At 39.7% G+C, this 18,427-nt stretch overlaps 3 protein-coding genes and 1 pseudogene across 4 annotated transcripts; 1 reads left to right on the forward strand and 3 right to left on the reverse strand.

Annotated features, from left to right (window-relative positions):
- LOC105671316 (ubiquitin-conjugating enzyme E2 J2) lies at positions 1–3,384 on the reverse strand. Its single transcript, XM_012365340.2, has 4 exons — positions 2,520–3,384; positions 2,194–2,428; positions 1,929–2,057; positions 1–1,792 (listed from the first exon to the last, which is right to left on the reverse strand). Exons 1-4 carry the CDS (start codon positions 2,633–2,635, stop codon positions 1,580–1,582), a joined length of 693 nt encoding a protein of 230 aa, XP_012220763.1. The 5' UTR covers positions 2,636–3,384; the 3' UTR covers positions 1–1,579.
- A 124-nt stretch (positions 3,385–3,508) lies between these two features.
- On the forward strand, positions 3,509–5,545 carry LOC105671317 (transmembrane protein 98-like). The gene is made up of 4 exons (XM_012365342.2): positions 3,509–4,062; positions 4,139–4,248; positions 4,431–4,563; positions 4,638–5,545. Exons 1-4 carry the CDS (start codon positions 3,907–3,909, stop codon positions 4,911–4,913), a joined length of 675 nt encoding a protein of 224 aa, XP_012220765.1. The 5' UTR covers positions 3,509–3,906; the 3' UTR covers positions 4,914–5,545.
- LOC105671313 (ATP-binding cassette sub-family F member 2) lies at positions 5,357–9,554 on the reverse strand. Of its 2 annotated transcripts, none has more exons than XM_012365335.2 (9): positions 9,402–9,554; positions 8,835–9,016; positions 7,699–8,102; positions 7,461–7,624; positions 7,142–7,369; positions 6,684–7,071; positions 6,413–6,604; positions 6,118–6,321; positions 5,357–6,036 (listed from the first exon to the last, which is right to left on the reverse strand). In XM_012365335.2, the coding sequence occupies exons 2-9, from the start codon at positions 9,004–9,006 to the stop codon at positions 5,893–5,895; spliced, it is 1,896 nt and encodes a 631-aa protein (XP_012220758.1). In that variant the 5' UTR covers positions 9,007–9,016; positions 9,402–9,554; the 3' UTR covers positions 5,357–5,892. The 2 variants fall into 2 exon arrangements, with proteins under 2 accessions (XP_012220758.1, XP_012220759.1); XM_012365336.2 differs by having other exon boundaries at positions 9,270–9,406.
- A 4,132-nt stretch (positions 9,555–13,686) lies between these two features.
- LOC137000762 (uncharacterized) lies at positions 13,687–16,963 on the reverse strand (annotated as a pseudogene).
- Positions 16,964–18,427: the final 1,464 nt, after the last annotated feature.

The raw sequence follows: 18,427 nt of genomic DNA on the forward strand, positions 1-18,427 counted from the left end.
TACTTGTCTGAGGTAAGTGAACTATATTTCACACGTTGATAGTAATAACATATTTACATAATTTCTTAATGTACTTAATTGTGTTATCTATGCATGTATACACATGGCGGCGATAGAATATGTATAAGCATATATATATATATATATATATATATATATATATATATATATATATATTTCCTTATCGCTTGAAGAAATATAAATAATAAAATTGCAAACTGCGGGCCCCGTAGAAATAAATCGCCACAGATAACATTGGTTCTAATAAAAAGTAATATTAAACAACCATCTCATTGACAGAAAAGACCTTGATACAAATTATCAATAAAAAATCACATATTTATTTTACTCTTTTAGTATTTCCGAAAATTATAGTACTTACTATCAGTACGTCTTCAAGATATACGCAAAACTATGCTTTCCCTTTTGAGATAAGCATCATTGTATCATAAATAATGAATGATGGAAGAATAAAGATATACCTGAATTATGGAGTAAAACATATTCTTTATGTCAGCTAAGGAAGAAAGACTGGACGCTTGAAATGGAAGAAATAATTCTACGAGCCATTTCAATTGGTAACTAAGAAATATCAATTGTAAGATTCTTTCAAGAGGAAGTCAAGACAATCACTGATGATATAAATATAGTTACATTCGCCAAATTGATTTTATGGCGTCAAGGCTCTATTACACATCTCTTGATGTATATATATAAATATATGTATATGTTCATATATATATACATACATACATATACATATATATATCAAGATATCATATAATTGATATATATCAATCATATATATATATAATTATATATATGGTGTGTGTGTGTGTGTGTGTGTGTGTGTACGCACATCACGCCTCCATCCTTATATTTACAAGATGCTCATTCAATAAACGAAATAAGCCAGGCTATGAATTTCACTACATTCTATCGATTTTAGTCTTATTGGCACGTCGTAGAGTTCAGTAAATTTGTGCATTTTTAGCCAAGAGAGATACTCTGTAACAGAACTAGTTAGACATATTATGATACGCATATATCTTTGAATATACCTGAATTACAATCAATTTTAAAAGCATTGGAAAATTCAGTGAAAGGAAGATATGAATGCTGCACCGCCATAAGAAACCTAGAAGAAACCTATTCTTATTCCCTGATTAGTAACAACTGAACGAGTGCAAGTCCGGCATGAAAAAGGCGGGAAGCCAATTTATGTTTATGTTGCCTTATCTTGCACACGTGTCTTATTCGAATTAAGAGAAAAAGAGAAAAGGATGATTATCTCTTCGTCGTTGATAGCTAGAATTTGCAATTATAATACAGCTGGTGTTCTTAAAATCGACCTCGATATAAAAAATCTATCAAATTGTTTACTGGCAAAAATCTCGAACTGTGTAAAACTGAGCACAAATTCGACAGATAGATTATTAACAGGCGAGTATTGCGGGAGCCTACATCTTTTTCCTCCTTACTCCTCGTCGTTTCAAAATTCTACACGTGTGATTATACACGTTACAGCTCTCTCTCATTTTGTGCTTGTGGCGACTTCGTAATTTAGCTCGATTCCGATTCATTCCGTGGCTATGCTCCTCAGCACGTACTTCACCGTGTATGCAAATGCGGCAAAACCAATTAGAACGACAAGATTAGCTAGCGCACTGTGCAACGGGCTTTGTTCTCTCTGAAACTGATCTCGTATCAGCGAAGAGACCTCGGACGTCGTGGACTGATGCCTCGCTTGTTTTTCGAGTTCCTTTCGACGCTCTAGTTCAGCTTTGATCGTCTGCAACATTCAGTTTCATATCAGTATTTTAAATTTAGTAATATTTGTACTATCAATATCACTGCTATCGATCGATAATATACTACTGATTGATATCAAGTTTGTATAGATGTTCTATAATATAATAAAATAATACCTCAACAGTTTCTGGGAAGAGTTCACAAAACATTTTGTTTTTCAGATTAAATTCTAAGCTCTGTACAGCAAGCTTTCTCTTTTCGTAATCTGGTGTGTTAATGCTGCCGAGTGTAGGACTTTTTTCAATCTGTAAACGCAAGATTAAGCATAAAAATATATAATTTGATACTCCTAATGTTGTATATTTTGACTGCTTATGTGGTCAAATTATATAATTTTTAATATTTTTATTAGACACAAAAGAGATGAACATGGAAATTTACCATAAAACTAAGCAAGCCAGTAAGAATAGTCGACACACTCCACGCTGGATTCCATGTATCAGGATGGAAGTCAGAAATAGATAAACACAATCTTGCATTGACTTTAAATCGGCCGTTTGGAGTGATCATGTAAATGCTGGGTGGTTGGAATGGAAATTCTCCTGGAAATATGAGCTTTCCATGATAAAAACCACCCTCGTATGGAGTCTGTTCCGGTCCTATGACCACATAGTGCCTGAAGCAAAAAGCAATCACTTTATGTTACATCACTGGTATTGAAAACTAAAGAGCGTACACATTTGAACAGGATATCGCCAAAAACTTACCATTCTAATATATTTGAAGGCACTGGTTCTGCGAGGACGTACGGTACCGGGTCTTTTTTAAGACGTAAGTAATCCTGTTTCAATCTGCTCGTCGCACTGTTAGTTTTTCTATTCATCCTTATCGTATAGCGTTACCTCCAGACTGACAAGTCTCCTATACTTGTGTATTCTCCACCCAGTGTATTGAACTTTGATTCTCTCGTGTTCGTATATTTACAAGTTAAAATCGGAGTCTCCAACGTCGTCGAATCGATCTCTTTAGTCTCAGTACCATCGAATCGCACGACATTTGCACATCACGGAGACACTCCACGTCGCACCAGCTACGACGAGTTTCTTTCACTTGCTTATCTGCGAAGTTGACGATAATGTCACGTAAACTTCACGAGGAGGCTGACGATTTCTCGAGCGACGTGATAAAAGAGGTTACGTTGCGTGCGTGATGACGAGGTCAGACGTGTATTTAGGCGGTGATAGCTGTGAGTCAACTAAAGCCGCGATTCGCAATTGTTCGACCCGAAGAACGCTGTTCCGGGTGCGAGATGTATCCGGATGACGCACTTCGGTATGCGATTACCGATGACACAAAATCTGACAGCGGCAAATTATCGCGCGATAATGGAAAACATATGACTGAGATGTACAATGGCTGTGCAACGGTTGACTGAGCGCTTTCGGAGCAGGACGATTCTCGAACGTATTTGGACGAGTGAAAACGCTCTTATCATAATTTAGTGCTAATCGCCAGATCATTTATAATACTGCAATTAAGAATAAAACGTACAACTATTTCGATCATTTTTGCTTAATTAAATGTTCTTCAATTATCGTTTTAAATATTATGCTCCAATTATGCTCCAATTACTGAATAATATTCCACATAGTTTTTTTTTTGTACTTTTACCTGAAAAAATACGTGTATATGTAAATTAAAAATTGAAAAGTTTAATGAATAATCTAACAGTGACTTTAGCAATAAATAATATCAAACTTTTAGATAATAAAGTCTACATTTGATAGTAAAATTCGTTTTAAAACCAAAGAAATTAACGTCTTAAATATAACTTTACATCTAGATCACTTTTGACGATTTTTCAGATTCGACCACCTGTTACCACTCCGATCGAAATTACGTAAGCCATTCGTGCCAACTGTGGATTCGCACAGTGAATGAAGCTTAAGGACCCGTGACAGTCTCTGCCTCCCACCGTCTCTCACCGGAGAGTGGAGCATCGCGATGCTATGTGATTGTTGACACTTGGTCTCAAATGTCAATGTAAATCCGGTTGATGCTGTCGTTTCTCGGGGGTTTATCACGACGCTTCGATTCACCAGATCGTCGCTCGGTAACCACCAGCGATTCAGCGTGCACTCCTGTCCGGCTACCATGAGCTCGTCGATATCAATGAGCAGTGCTGGACCACCGTCCACTGCCACTGGCATGGAAACGGTGGTGGCGGTTGCTCTGGGAGCACTCGCTGCTGTCTTCCTTGGCGCGCTTCTGGTACTCCTAGTCATCTGTCGCAGGCAACGTTGCTACTATGTGAGCTTGATAATAGAGTCATTCAGGATGCAAAGCCGACAGGAAGGAATACAGTTATCTTGTTCTTTTCCCTTAGAACCAGAAGGATTCGGCAGAGCTGAGTTCTGATCTGCTCGAGGGAGAGAACATCACTGGCTTAGGATTGGACGTATGGGAGAGTGAAGAGTGGCTGGCAGGTGCTGAAAGGTGAAGAGAGTTGTAGGCAATGAAGAATAACAGAATAATGAGAACATAGATAAAATTAACAACCAACTTATACCGCATTTTAGAATTAATATCTATCTTGTCTTCACTCGCCGCTTGTTAATTTTGACGAAATTTGAACATCATCTACAACTCATTAGAAGGATAATATTCTTGCGTTCCAGATGGGTGGATGATGCTACTGGCCTAGCTCCACCTTGCATCGCTGTGCTCCGGTCTTGCCACTCTCTCGCAGCCAGTCTCACCACCATTGCTGGAACTGTCAACAGCAATACTGTTCCGTTAGAAATAGTAGACGTACGTGCAATTATCATATATTATTGTTCCGCGCTGTGTTGTTTCGAATTACAGGATTGTGTATTTTTGCTTAGGTTGCTCGACGCATACCGCCTCGCGTGGACGACGTTGTCCGCAGTCTGTATCCACCGTTGGACGCCAGGCTGTTGGAAGCCAGAGTGGCAGCTCTCGTATTGGCTGTGACTCACTTGGCATTGGTGACCAAGCACGGCGTGCCGAAGAATCAAGCCAGGAAACTGGCGTTTATCGATCAGGCCTTGAACGACATGGACACGCACCTATTGGTGTTGAGAAACGCAGCGCTGGCGCAGGAAGTAGCTTGCTCCATTCCGGCCTCCACGCCAGTCTGAGAGTACGTCGATCAATCTCTCTCTCTCTCTCTTTTTCGAATCTCTGTCTCGCACAGTATTTGTAATCTTCAGGTTATCTCTACCTTTTTACGGCTTTGGGTTCATTTAAACAACGCTGTAACGGCAGCAACAAAAATTGTATATAATAAACACACATAATTGCTAGATTTGCAAATATAGTATACGCGTTAATGATATACTTTGAGTGGCAAATACGCAGATATAGGGCATCGCTGATCTCAAAGCACAAAACGAACAAAACTTCAGGGCTGCTGATGAAAAAAATCGTCAGTGTTATGTCAATTATTGTAAAAAAAAATACACATATTAGATTCGCACGGCACATGTCGGCAAAAAGTATCGTGAGGGATATATTTCTATAATAATAGCTTTAAAATACGATAAAATTCGCCAAAAATCGGCATTCTGCAATACACAAGATATATACGTCTTCCATGTTATATTATCATAGTTATTTATATACGTACACAGATAAAAATGTATTTTGGAACTATGTAATCGAACGTACCTGCATATGTTTGTACACGTTACAATATTTTATACTCTTGACAGAATCAAATTATTTTGTAGATTAAGAGAAATTTGTAATAAAGTTGATCATAAAAGAGAAATCACTTATTTCCTTCGTCCGCATATTTCAATTTCCTCTCAAGATACTTATCTCTTAATTCGCTCCGTGCTGATTTATTTGAATTTAATGTCGCATTGCTGCAACAGTATCTAAATTGCTACTGTGACGAGTAATCGCGTCACAACCGTTTGCGAGTCAAGAGAAGAATCGATTTCTGCTTAATACATCAATAAATTAAATAATCCGACCAATCACTGATATGCTAAAAAGCGGCACTCAGTGATAATTAGCATATTACAAATCTCAAAAAAGAATTCCTATAAATGACGGCATAGTGCATTAGAAAGAGAAAAAACGTGGTGGTTTGTGATCGGAACGATACTCCCATTATTTGCCTCGATTCGCAAAGTCTTTCTGTCTCTTTTGATTGTCGGACAGAACTTTATCTTTCAGGTGTTCCTTGTAATCCAAAATGTTGCCACTCCACTTTGTAACCGCTCCGTTCTCGCACACCCAGATTTCTTCGGCAACCTGAACATCACACACACAGGAAACAAATTAGTTTATGATTTTTTTCTCTTAAAATAGAGCTACGTAAAAAAATGTACGTACTTGATTAATCAATCTGAAGTCGTGCGATACTAGTACCATGCCGCCATCGAAGTCGTTAATAGCGTCAGCGAGCGCGTCGATCGTTTCCATGTCCAAGTGATTGGTAGGTTCGTCGAGCAGCAACAGATGAGGCACTTGCCAAGCCAACCAGGCGAATACAACTCGGCAACGTTGACCATCGGACAATTGACGAATAGGGCAGACCTGAATAAAACACAAATTATGACATATTTAAAATGCTCGAAGCCCTCGAATCTCACTGTTCGATAAATTATATAACTTTTGACTTTTATACCTGTTGACGCCCAGTGAGACCATAGCGACCAATGATCTTCCGCATTTCTTCGCGTTCTTTGACTTCGGGAAAAGCTTTCATCATGTAATCGAGAGGCGACATATCCAAATCCAGCAACTCATGTAAGTGCTGATGATATCTGCCGATTCGAAGATGACTGTTTTTGCGAATCATACCGCTTGACGGCACCAACTGCAACACGATATTACTTTGTCAAGAAAAAATACTGAATGCCACATTTATTAATATGGAATATGTACTTGCAACTTACATCACCATACAACAGCTTGAGCAGCGTACTTTTTCCCGCACCGTTTGGTCCAACCAACGCGATTCTAGTATCCAAATCGATTCCAAATTCCAGATTCTTATAGATCCAAGGCGCATCCTCGTTGTAGCGAAAACTGACATTCTGCACCATGATAACCGGCGGCGGAATGGTTCCGCATGAAGGAAAATAAAAGTTCAGCACTTTGTCATTGACGACCTTCTCCGTCAGGCCTTGCGCTACCATTTTCGCTAGAGTCTTCTCCTTCGATTGAGCCTGCCTGGCTAACTTCGCCGAACCGTGACCGAATCGCGCGATGTAATTTTTCATATGCGCGATTTGATCTTGTTCCCAATTATACTGTTTCACCTGATTTTCGAGTAACTCCATTCTGAAAAAAATTGATACGATTAGTATCGATATAAAGTAAAATTTCTTAATTTTATTTTTTAGCAGCTTACCTTGTTTTCACAAACGCCTCGTAATTACCGGTGTAATATTTCAATTGCTTCTTATTGACGTGAATAATATTGGTGCAAATACCGTTGAGGAAATCTTGAGAATGGGAGATTATAACAAGAATTCGTTTATAAGTTTTAAGTTCTTCCTCTAACCATACACAAGCATCCAAATCGAGATGATTGGTTGGCTCGTCGAGTAACAATAAATGTGGTTTTACGTACAGTGCTCTATAAAGGAATCATAGAGGAATGTTTGATATCATGTAATGACATATGGGATTTTAAGAATTTCTTATAGATCTTTTAAGTCTTCGCATACCTAGCGAGAGCTATGCGCATTCTCCAACCTCCTGAGAAGTCTTTGGTGGGAGTTTTTTGCATTTTTGCAGTAAAACCTAAACCATGCAAAATATGGGCAGCACGAGCTTCCGCCGTGTCGGCAGCCATGTCCTCCAATCTCTCATACACATCCATGAGTTGTTCCTATAAAGCAAATAAAAATTTTTTAATAAAAGTTTTTTGATGGACAAAACATGTCGATTTGCAATTTGACATACCTGAGCATCTTCTTCTTCGCAATCGATTAATTCGTCGGCAAGTTTCTCTAATCGCACACGCTCCTCATCAACCTCCATCACACACTCCAGAGCAGTTTTATTGCTCGCAGGCATCTCTCTAGTCAAGTGAAAAATATCTATTTGATCTGGAATTGCAACCTCACGATTTCCTAGCACTGCCAACAATGTGGACTTCCCAGAACCATTTAGACCTAATAAACCGTAACGTCTACCGCAATTCAACTCCAACATGGTGTCTTGCAGCAGTTCACAGCCATGGAAAGTAATAGAAAAATTAGATATCTTTATATCTCGGCTGCGCGGATGCGAAGCCAATGATCCGGTGCACGCACGTGCTTCCGCATTTAGTCTGGCGTCTGCCTCCAATTTCAGACATAATGCCTCTGCAAAAATATAAATAATATATATATTGACAATTATCTTTGATGAAGTAAACATATTTATAAAAGTAAGATAATTACAAATAATTTAAGAAAAACATAGATATATATATCTCTATACATAGAATTATATTAATAAAATAATATACGCACAATAATTAAATAATATATATCAATTATTATAATGTTTGTTGTAACAAATATTTCAATTAAAAGTATTGCAATATTCTTATGATATCAATATACAAGATTTACAAAAGTTATAGAACATGGTTATTCAATATGCTACGTTTATTCAATGAAATGATTATAAATGTTTTAATTTTAATCCATAGATTCTTTTATATGTGAATTTTCAGTATAACTAATTTTAAAATCATCAGAACAATAAATGGTCCTTTTTCAAATATAAAGTCTGCTTATTCATAAATTGAAGCAATAAAAAATGGAAGCAATAAAAAATGAAATGAAAATGAAGTTACAAAATGGCAAACAAATTTTTCTGTCACTTTGTCCTCAATTAATCAATATCAAAAATGCTGCAATATCAAAATAAAAGTATGTTTTTAAAAAAACACAAAAAATAACATGGAATTTTTTAATTTCTCAAACCTCTTTCCCAAACCATTACATTCAAATTAAGAATTCAAATAATAAAAAATTCATGCAAATATAAATACACATAAGTCTTACAAAGCAGGAATAATGGCACACTTTGTCTATATACGTATATACCTTCTGTACTAATAGCTGTGCCATTGGTTCCATTCTGCAGATCCCCCGTCGGGCTCTGCTCCTTGCCGTCTTCGGCCGTCTTCGTCTGATTCTGCGGTTTCTTGCCGGATTGTCTCGCCTTCGCGGCCTCCTTCTTTTTTTGCTGCTGCTTCTTCTTAGCGTCGGACGGCATTGTCTCTTACCTGGAAATTTCACCGGCCGTTAACAGCTTTCGGGCGGAAGTGTCCGGTGACGGTTTCACGAGCGGTCGTGGCGTTTTCGCGCGTTATGTAAGATATAGGTTAGAAGCAGAGAAATTACGCGCGGACATGTGCACGCCGAAAGAGGAAAGGCAAATGCGGAGCGAACACACGAAAACGCATCGCCACACGTCGCATCGTCGTCACGACGCGAACGAGCGGTGTGTCGTCGCGTGAGAGGATTCGCGGGACTCACTTCGGCAAACAAAAGAAACTCGACATCCACTGTGGACACTCGTGATAACGCGGCGTGTTATCGAAAGAAGCGTGTCTGCTGTGCGATTTGTCTCGATGATCTTACGGTCGCGCGAAGATTCGCTAATATTACCTGATTGTGCGCCAAAAAGCGGACGACTTCGTATGGCACGCGTACACACACGTGCATCGGATGATAGAGGCAAACCGTCAAAACCGAGCTTACTACATCGGCGTACAGATGATGCTGAGCGTATTGAATACTGGAGGATGTCGCTTTCGTTTAAGAACGCGGGAAATATAAACCTGCGGATTTGATATTGCTGAAACTTGTAATCTACAAAGTAATTTTTTTCAATAATAACACAAAATGCACACTGTACATTATCTATTACAAAAACTATATATCAATGATATGTATTTTCTCTGTGTGTGTGTATTCCAAGTCTTCAAATGCTTTGCATTGTATAAAATTATATGTAGATTTGTAGCTGGAATGAAAAAATGTAATTAATAATAAAAAAATTGTAATTAAAAAGAGAAAAAAAAGATATTACATAAATGTAATAAATTTTTAATTAAAACATAATTTTTTAATAAAAAAATGAAAAAAATTTTTAATCAAATATTTTCTAAAAATTGTATGATATATATTATGTAATTCACGAAGCATTTAATATAGAAATGTAATAAGAGATAAACTTGCTATCATTCATCACTCGTGAGTAATAGTATCTAGCGTAATAAGTGCTTAAAACAATATCTTTTAGAATAATTATAAAATAAAATAAAATATTCTTTTTATGTTATTAAACATTAAACTTTAATTGCGCTAAATACTATTATTCGCGATGATTGTAAGCTCAGATTAGCGCCGATAAATTATTATATTTCTATGTACGATGTTTAATGAGTTAAAAATATATTTATCGTATAATTTTCATAAAATATTGTATTTTAATTGATAAATTATTTAGTATCAGTATTCATTGTGCTAGACATCATTCATATTGAATCCCGTAAGTCTTAATTATATATGTTTAATAAATTATATATTTATTATATGAAACATTGTGTCTGAATGAAAAAATTATTGATATTATTATTACGCTCATCGATTACGCTCGGTGTGCTATCATTCATGAATACTGCCAGTTTTAATCAATGTTCCCCATGCGATGTGTGCGTATGGCATTTCTTTGATTTATCGTTTGAATCTCCCCGATTTGAAGTCGCGTTGACCGAATGGCAAAGCCGGTCAAGGTATGTTCTTTCTGATGAATGAACGAATGGATAAACAGTAGCGGGGGGTGGTAAAAGAAGACACGGACTTGCGCCCCCCACATCCGAAGTCAGTGCGACCGATGGTAGTGGGGACCGCGGATGAGGGATGAGGGTGGGTGAGGTGGGTTCGGGTTTAATTGCACTGCATCACAGAACGTAGTATTCCCGTACTACGTGCTGATGGGGGTGTAACGTAGCCGCGACCACCGCCGCATCGACGTTTGTATGTAAGCCGCATGTTCGTTCAGATCGACGTGTGCGTACGCGGCCGACCACTGACGTACCTGTTTCACTGCGCCGTATGCGTACGCGACCGACTAGCGATGTGCCTGTTCCACGGCGCGGTCAGACGTGAGGATCAGATGATGACGGGATCGGATCTTGCGATCGGTCTTGCAATTTATCTGCCTGAAATAAGCAAGAAGACAATTGTTAATATAAGGAATCATCCTATTCTTGGCTGCACAAGCAGTATTAATTATTTATACGATTAGATGAGCAAGTAATAGAAAATAAAATAAAATATCTGCATACGATTTTAGCTTTGAAATTTTTTTAATCTTCTTTGACAAAAGAAGTCTTTGACTATTCAGAAAACTGTAGGAACGTTTTAGATAATTAGAGATCCAAACATATGATTTTAATACAAATAATCATCTCACTCCGTCTTTCTTTTTCTCTACGCGTGAATGATAAAATTAAAAAAAAATCGTTAATGAGTAGTGAATAAACTGCATTCAGTTGCAAAAATTTTATCTATTTATTTGTAATTATAAATGCTTGTATATATAAAAATTTATATTTAAAATATAATTTGTATCTTAGCAAGATAAAAGCTTGATTTAAATCTATAATAATGATAAAACTTATCAGCTTTTATAGATGTTTATCCAATTAAGAGAAATTTCTCGATATCTTACTGTATCTGTGCATGTCGTGTAACATGCGTAAGTAGGTGCAGTGACAGCCGTAGTACATGCTCGCGTGTCAACCGTCGTAACTGTTAGAGTAGATCAAGGGTTTCTAAGTGGACGAGGTTGCGAGTGGAAGAAAGGAATTGAAAAAAAAAGTGAATGCCGTCCGCCGTTCATTCAAATGTTGTTCAATCGCAGCACCGTAAATGAACTGTATAATTACTTTTCTGCGGCGACTGTAAAAAAATACAATAAACAATCATTATTAATATGCGATATAAAACAAAAATAATAATATAAGAAGTAAAAAATAATTTAAGAAGATAAAATTATGCCGACTCTTTTTGCTTTTTAATTCCCTTTAAAAAATTAAATATTAGATTCCAATAAAATAAGATTGCTATTTAATTCTCTTGTTTCATGCAGAAGTGATCTGAAAATATGTTTGTAATGGTCATAATTATTATTTTATTTTGACGATAATTATATAATATGCGACACACGCACACGTACACACACATATGTAAATATGACATTTCATTTAAAGTAACGTAAGTATCTAATTAGAGATCCATTAGCAGCGATAAAATTCGCAATCTAGAACGCATTTTTATCGTTTTAACAAGCATGATGGATGTGTTGCGAGAATCCGATGGGTTTAATCCATCGTCGATCGTGCTAAAAAATTTAATCCGCTGGTCGCTACGCTCCGTCCTAAAATTTATGAGCTGACAGTCGGACTCCTGCTTCGTCGAGGAAGAATCGACGTGACGTCTTCCGTGCCGAGTGTTTTTGACATGAGGTGGTCGCCCTAATCGATCCCGTTGAAATAGTCGAATCGGAAGTAGGCGCATTCGTCGCGACGAGGGAGAAGCGGGAGTTCCTGACTTAAGGCTAGATCTCTTAAGCCGCCAATCACTTTTAAGAGGGATCACTTAATTCCGAGCGTAAAATGTATCTGAATGAGATATTCTTTTTGTACAAAAATAAATGGTGAAAGAAGTGAATTTCTTGACTGAGATAATGGATTAATTATTTTTTCTCATGTGTAAATTTTTTTTGTATTATAATTAAAGTATAATTGTTCAATTTTATTTTCATTACTTCTCTCTCATTCAAGACACAGTCGTTCAAAGTTGAAATTGGGTTCTTACAACAATAACAAAAGATTGATTAACTTTCCCACTCCATTAATCGGCGACAAATGATTTGGCATATGTAATGAAAGCAAACATCATTTCGCAAAAGCAAACATCATCAACTCGTGAATACAAATAAACTGCTTAATGATGTTGCAAATTAATATTAGCCGATCATTTGTTCAATGTATGTGTGTGCGTGTCATTGTTATTACACTCCCTATATTTATCGACTATATAATTATACGGACAAATAAAGACTCTTTTGATGTCCAATCGATCAACTTAATTATAAATCAATAAGAGCGACAAAATTAATGGTGCGAGTTAATTTTTAGTACTCTCAAAACTCAATCTCAGATCGTAAACTAACGAAACGTTTTTTCGATTCAGTTTCTTCAAAGAAATGCGAGAAATGTCAAATAAAATTTCAAGTACTTATATTAATTACCTGCAAAATTTAAAAGGATAAATCCGATAGAAAAATATATCGACTCGTGAGTAAATTTAATTATATATTCGTGAATGTATTAATTATACATAAATTATATTAAAATATTATCACTAAAATTATTTAACTAATATTAGCAGGATGCATAAAGATTCAATTTTAATGTTTTAAATTGAAGTAATTAATTACAAAAGAAAAAATCATGAAATATTGCGTGTGTGATCGCTCAAAAAATGTTCACCGAATAAATAATATCAGAAGAATTTATGAGAATGTCATAAATAGTCATACGTGATATTCGTCAACTGTTTTGTGTGAATACACATGCAAATCGTATGCTTCATTAGCATGTCTACTCAAATATCTGTTCCACCCGCATCACGTTCGAATTTCGCAATGTTTTGCTGTGAAATTGATATATCCTTTGAAATGTAATAAGAGTCATCAATCTCGACAAGCAATGCCTACATGTATATTCACGATGAAACAAAATCTCACGCAACTTTGTTCTTGTTGTGAAAAAATACGGTTGTCGGCAGAAATACGAATAATGCAATTATCCATAATTATATTTTACATGTAACTGCAGGATCTTGTTCATTTCTATTTTAAATATATAGACTTGTCATAATGTTTTTTATGAATTTTATTTAATCAGATGTTTTGGCATTACGCATATCTGCATATACACTATACTCAAGTCACTACAATCAATATTTTCATATATTTTATACATTAAAAAGTAAACTTCGTAAATATTTATGGATTTAATCTACTTTACCACACGTATTTGCATATACAAATCACTATAATTAGTAATTTCATGTATTTTACATATTCAAGAAAAAGGAGAAAAAGTGGACCTCGTAAATGTTTATAAACTTGATCCACTTTTGCTTCCGATCGCTCGTATTGCTTTTTAAAAAATGCATTTTTTTCGGAAATACAGTCTTTTATGTTGTAACTTCTCGCGCAAGTTCGAATTTTAAGCTAGTCTAGTTAGAAAGACGTCAGTTCGGGTGAAAACTTTGAACACTACGCCGTCGGATCTGTTCGGCAGTCCTTAAAGTTTCCTTAAGCATCCACTTTGGTAGTAGACGGCCACTTAGTGTGTTCTTGTAATCAGTATGCAATAATCGACACCGTGCAGTAATGCCTTCCTTCGAAGAAGGTGACGAAAATTTTAAGTCGTCCTGCGTGAAGAGCTTAAGATACTGTTTGGTCGTTGGTACAGTTTATTTTAAATTTCATTTTGTTACTCAACAGAAAAAGGATGTAAAATGTACAAGGATAAGTCAAAAACTAACCGCAAAGTCGTTATTGAAATATAAGTACTAATTATAAAAATTGAAACAATAGTTCATTCTTCTGCGGGAAATACACTTCTTTCAGCAATTCAAAAGCTTTTTCATTTTTCTCTTAATTGAAACAAAATTTTTTAGTTGAAGAATTAACTCAGTTAAGCACCATAGCTTTAAGCTCGACGCTATTAGAAAAGCGTTTCACAGCCTTACACAACCCAAATCCCTCAGATCTTTTAATGAATGCATGGTAATTTCATGACATATAAAGAAGTGTGAAAAACATAGTAGAAAAATAAGTTATTGCTTCAACTTTTCTAATAAATATTTAATTTTTTAATAACAACTTTGCAAAATCCTGTTGCCTCACTTTGTGTGTAAATAAAAAATTTATCAGACTTGCGATTTAACGCAATAATTATGTTTCTTATCTCTAAGTAATTATTCTTTGTACAATTAAAATAAAATTTAAGTTGATAAAATAATTTGAATATTGAGGAAGCTCTCGGATGATTTCACAAATCAAATAGGAAGAAAAAGTCAACGCAAAGTAGAAATGCGAATGATATATCACACAAATGCTTCATGTGTAACCATCTTTAATATTGCTCAAATAGATCGAAACGTTTCTTTCGAGATATACATATATATATCGCATTGCGTTAGCTCCTTTCCTTCCTGCTCTAAATATATTTTCGTAGAAAGAACAGAATGCCGACTTGAATGTTGCACGAAAAATAAATCGGGTGTAACATTCTATTTTGAAATGGGATTCATTTTACAAATTCACACTGTTCACGCGTGGGAGATCCGCGAAACCGCGGCGGCGACAACAGCCGGAACTGAGGGTGCGCGAGATCGATAGAGTTTTCGGCACAATTCGCGATCGAAGATCCGCCCGGCGGCGAAGGGAAAAACGCCGGCGGAGAGTAAGACCGGTGCGTGTGTCTGCCGCCGCTTACTCGCAACGCCTATACATACACCACTGCGCGCGACGACGTCGTCGTCGTCGCCACCCTCGCACGATCGGTCGGTCGGTCGCTCGCTCGCTCGTCCGCCCGCCTGCCCGTCCGCCTGCGCGCTTGCGTGCGTATCCCGTGGCCCTCAAACATGTCCGCGCGACGACGGCCGAGCGTATAGTCGTGGTTATGCGGCGGGGCGCGTTGCACTAACCCCGTCGGCCCGGTATCAGTCCTCAGTTACCCTTACGCAGGGGCGGCTCGCAAATCCCCGCGCGAAGCGGCGCCTCTCACGCCGCTCCACACGCTCTCTCCCGTTCGCCGTAGTCGCCGTGCGTGCGTGACGTGCGGGTGTTTGCGTGCGGTGCTTGCGAGCGAGTGAGCGAGCGAGTTCGCGATCGTGATACTCGTCGTGTCGTCACCGTCGTCATCGTCATCGTCGCCGTCGTTCTCGTCGCGGTCATCGTCGCCGAGGTGCTCTTTCGTTCGCCGACCCTCCACGAGGAGGAGCAACCCCGTCCGAGGTTCGTACTCGAAGCGAGGAGAGAGAGAGAGAGAGAGAGAGAGAGAGGGAGGGAGAGAGAGAGAGAGAGAGACGGAGAGACAGGGACAAGGACGAACATACGGTGCACCGTCCGAGTGCCAAGGTAGCGGGGGTGAAGGGACGCTCTTCAGCTACGTACGGCGGAACAGCGTATACGAAGGGTGCGCTCGCGCGCGAGGGAGAGCGGAAGCGAAGCGTCGCGGGGGTCGGGACCGGACGAGGGGCTCAGCCGAAGGGTGAGTGGCGACGAGGGAGAAAGAGAGTGCGAGAGGAAGGGAGAGCGAGCGAAACGGAGGAGGGTAAGAGAAACGCGAGCGCCGAAGGGTAGTTAGCGCGCGAGCGACCGAGAGGGCGAGAGCGTGTAGAGGGGCGAGCGGAGGTGGGCGCCGAAGAGAGAGAGCGAGAGAGAGAAAAAGGCTCGAGGCAGGCGGCGCGTATTGATTCCCGCGTGGCGTTATACGGTGAGGTGAGAAAGCTGCAACCGGAAGATTCCTCCTCTCTGCCTCCTTTCGCCGCCGCCGGTGGAGAAGGAGCGGCGAGGAGATAGAAAAAAAAAAAGAAATTAGCCGGCGAGAGAGAGAGAGCCGCGCGCGAGGAGTCGAAGGAGAGAAGAACTGCCCGCTCTCTTCTCTCCCCCTTTCATTCTTTCTCTCTCTCTCTCTCTCTCTCTCTCTCTCTCTCTCTCTCTCTCTTTCTCTCTCTCTCTTTTCCTCTCGTCAGGTACGTGTGCACGCGTCTTCCGTGAAAACGTTCATTGCACGACGCACGATTTATCCACGCCTGGCCTTCCTTCGCGTTTTTCATCCTTTCTTCGTTGTTTCCGAAAGCAAGTGAAGTGCTCGCTCGTCTTCCCCGAAGAGGTGACTGACCGTCGATCCCCTCGTCCCGAGAACCAAGCCAAGGTTCGCGCGATCGTATGCAAGACTCGACAGTGAAACGTGGACGAGACAGGAGTGACAGAGCGGAGAGTGCGACACGGAGAGAGAGAAGGGTACTCTCGAAAAAAGGGTATATCGATCGGGCTGGTCCGGGACCATCGGCTGGCACGCCACCACACGATTTTCGTGGTGGCCCTCTGCTATCTCTATCTCTCTCACACACATACACACACACACACACAGACACTCTCTTTCTCTCTCTCCTTTCCTTCTCTCTCTCTTCTTACCCGATATACTCTACCGGCACATCGTGTGCACGTCGCTTCTTCCCACGCGCCGCCGGTTCGCTTTTCTCGACCCGGCGTCGTCGCCGTCGCTGCCGGCGTCGCGAATCAACTTCGCGAGGAGTCGGATTCGCGCAGGAGGTATCGGTTTGAAAGCTCCTTTTCGTAGACGCGTCTCTTCTTCACGGTGAGTCGTCTTTCCTCGCGATTTTCCCCTCGAACGTGCTTTCCGCCGATCCCTTCTTCCGGTGCTTGCGCAGTGTCGGTGATTCTGTCGTCGACGATGCTTCCGCAGGTTCGTCGACAGAACCTTCGAACGGTGTATTCCGAGTGTAATGTCCCGTGGAAGAAGCGCGAACTTTCGTCCGGTGCGACTTTTGTCAGTGAACGATTGTTCAAAAAGCGATTCGAAGTTCGCGCTTTAGAGGCCGAGCTCTTCTCGACGACATATCAGTCCTCGTTCGGCGATCGCGTATTTGTGATAACGGAATATTCGGAGTGACGTTTTTCAAGAAGGACAATCAGCCATCGGCCGGTTCACCGGCGAGAGATTAATAATCGCTTTAAATAAATCCTCGTTCTCGATGGGAATTGATGTCGGTTGTAGCGACAGTTTGGGACGTGTTTGAAGATAATTATCGCTGATTAATCAAAATTAATGAGATATTAAGGAGCCGTCAAAAGTTCTTCAGCCACGATATTGTCACGTCAATTATGTATTACATTTCTCGACGTTGCGAGCTGCATTGTGAGAGACTTGATTATCGTTTTTCTCTCAATATCGGACGCGTACAATGAGCATTATACTTTTTGACACCGCGAACAGCATTTCTGAATGATACGATTGTCATTCGCGTGCCGTTTACGCGTCGCAAATGTCGTAAGTCGCAACGGAGACGCGGCTGTCATCTTCTTCGGCGTGGCGTTTTCACGCTTCGCAACGATGTTTTTCAAGCACGCACCGTCGCCGCATCGCGACCGCGTGCACACGCGCGTGCCAACAGGGTGCGTAACACGGGGGTGGAAAAAAAAACAAATATACACGACGTGTAATACCCCTTCTTTCCCTCGCCTCGCCGCCCATCCGCCACCAACCCTTTCTCCGTCGGCCTCTCCGCTTGCACGCGCGCCGGTGGGGTTCCTCCTTCCTCGACGTGCGGTGGCCGTGGATCGATATAGCGTAGGAGGATCGCCACACGGCGAAAGGAGAATCGAAGAGTGAAGTTCAAGAACCAGTTGAATGTCGGTTATGTAAATGGTTATGTCCGATGGTTGTGTATATCGGCGTCGTCCGCGGTGTCGTTTTCATACGCGTGCGACGCCGTCGTGGTACGCACAATTCCGCCGCGATTATTGTCCAACTCGTCTGCTTCTATTTGGTTCTTTAGGTATTCCTCAAGTCCAA

Source organism: Linepithema humile, chromosome 6 (assembly GCF_040581485.1).
Source record: "Linepithema humile isolate Giens D197 chromosome 6, Lhum_UNIL_v1.0, whole genome shotgun sequence".
NCBI lineage: Eukaryota > Metazoa > Arthropoda > Insecta > Hymenoptera > Formicidae > Linepithema > Linepithema humile.